Source organism: Agrilus planipennis, unplaced genomic scaffold (genome assembly GCF_000699045.2).
Source record: "Agrilus planipennis isolate EAB-ADULT unplaced genomic scaffold, Apla_2.0 scaffold70, whole genome shotgun sequence".
Lineage (NCBI taxonomy): Eukaryota > Metazoa > Arthropoda > Insecta > Coleoptera > Buprestidae > Agrilus > Agrilus planipennis.
Genome location: NW_020442458.1, coordinates 1,286,655 through 1,288,885, shown reverse-complemented (window position 1 = coordinate 1,288,885; position 2,231 = coordinate 1,286,655). Strand labels below are relative to the sequence as shown.

General features: G+C 34.4%; 1 protein-coding gene across 1 annotated transcript in view; it reads left to right on the top strand.

Moving 5' to 3' along the window:
- The first annotated feature begins 223 nt into the window (after positions 1 to 223).
- Positions 224 to 2,231, top strand: part of LOC108740603 (calpain-B) — a 23,623-nt gene continuing 21,615 nt past the window's right edge. The window contains exon 1 of the mRNA XM_025980617.1: positions 224 to 493. Within this exon, the coding sequence (XP_025836402.1) occupies positions 224 to 493 (270 nt within the window). The remainder of the gene's footprint in view (positions 494 to 2,231) is intronic.

The window sequence follows — 2,231 nt, the reverse complement described above, 5'->3', positions numbered from 1 at the left end:
ATTTTCACTAAAATTATTCATAGAAGAAATGTTTTATTGAATACCTTAAAAATATTCTGAGAATCTTATATTTTTGTCGTTTTATAATTCGACTTGTAATTTTTTAGTCTTATATAATTTATACTCCTTTTTGTATAAACATTTTCTTCATTTTATTGTTAAGGTTATACTGGGCGTCTTAGAAATTCCTGGCATCGCTCTTAGTATTTACATTCTTCTAAAAATGGGACGAAGATGGCCGTTGGCACTAACCTTTGGCGTGTCCGGTACAGCCTGTCTAATTACGCTACCGATTCAATGGTTCATGACTGATTATGATGTCGTGGTGACAACTTTCGCAATGATCGGAAAATTCACAATCAGTGCATCGAACGCTATCGTACCCGTTTTCACCGCAGAGCTTTATCCGACAGCGCTACGAAACGTTGGAGTGGGGGCTAGCAACGTTTCGGCCGGTGTATCGTTATTGCTCATACCGTATCTGTGGGAATTGGTGAGTATTTTCTATTACAGTAAAAGTTCCTTATTCACGGTTTCCTTATTTGCGTTTTCATTATTTGCGGGTGAAAAAATTGCAACCCACTTCCTGTATTCGCGGCTAAAAATTTCATTATTCACGGATGCAATCGGTAAACAGAAACGGATTCGGTGTCATTTATTATGGGGATTGACCGCAATAGATCGCTCGTGCCTACTGTGAATTTTTCCGAAAATATGGGTTTCTATTTTAAACATTATGATTTAACGTTACGAGATAAATATCTGATTTTTTGTATGGTAACAGACAAAGGTTCACACTAACTCGGCCCGTTTTTAGTTTTCAATAATACGGTCATTAATAGCTTTTACAAGTGCTTAAAGTTGATGCTTCTTGTAGGACACGTATTTTCAAGAGAAATTAAGAAATTAAAAAATGGCCTTCGTCAGGCTTTAGAACAAAGGTTTATCTATCTTACTACAAAATTTCAAACCTCTGTTTCAACCATTAAACTCATGATATCTAGAACCGATAAGCATGTTTTTACTCTACGACGTGTGTACTACTGAATCTCCTTAATGTATCGGCATCTTTTGACTATGTACAGTTGGTACGTGCCGAGGCAGCTTTTATATAAGATGTAACCGAGTGGACTAATTTGAAAATTCGAAACAAGAAAAAATCACTAAATTTTTTATACTCTTGCCTAAAGCTGACTATAATGATTAATTTTAATTGCGAATTTTTCAATACATTTATTTTGTTTTGATACATATTGGTTTCATTTCGGAACCTTAGAACGTATTCCCTATGATTCCATACTAATTACCATGTCATATCCATGATTTGTGTGTTCGCGCCATATTTATGGAACGTATACCCCGCGAATAAAGAGCTTTTACTGTATTAGACACAGATGTTTATATATAAACTTTATTTTTTAAACAAATCTGAAGCATAAGAAAATTTTAAAATGTAACAGCTTCGGACTCTAAACTTTTAATAGTACTTTTTCCTACATTGATAAAGCAATATGTTTGCTTTTTGGCGCCATTTCATATCTGTTAACGTAATCGTTTCGTAACAAGACGGACGAAATAAAAATGCTTCTCGAGCGAGGTGACGTTGCTACGACTGCGCTGTTCGAGCTTGTTCCGACTATCAAGGTTTTTTCGGATTATGACTTCCAAGTGTTTGTTATTCGGATTAACAAAGGTTCGGATTACTGAGGTTGTACTGTATTACATATCGCTACCTTTTCTGATCTAAAATCGTTATGCGCTTACTTTGACTCCCCCATCTCCTCCCACGTAAAAGAACTGTAACGCCAGACATGACTCCCCTCACCCCAATTAGCGATACGTAATTTGTAGGCAGTCCAAAATTTTTTACAAGAGCTTCTCAGCAACAACTATTCCTTATGAAATGTAAAATCGTTTAAATTTTTGGTTTGAATACTTTTTGTGTTATTATGTAGTATTAGGTGTAGTATGGCTCATTTCCTAACGTTTTGTTATTAATGCCTTCATGGGCTTTTTACCATATGTTTCAATAATTTTAGGTTATTAGGTAATTTGTCAGGGAATTTTATAACTGCTATACAAATGTTTTGTTGCATTTTAAATGAAATTAATATTTGTACAATTTTACAGTGGAATTCGTTTATTATGACTCCGCCTATATTGACCAACCCCTTAATATTAAGTAATTGCAATGTTAAGTTTGGTATTCATATTAAATTCTCTATAGGAAA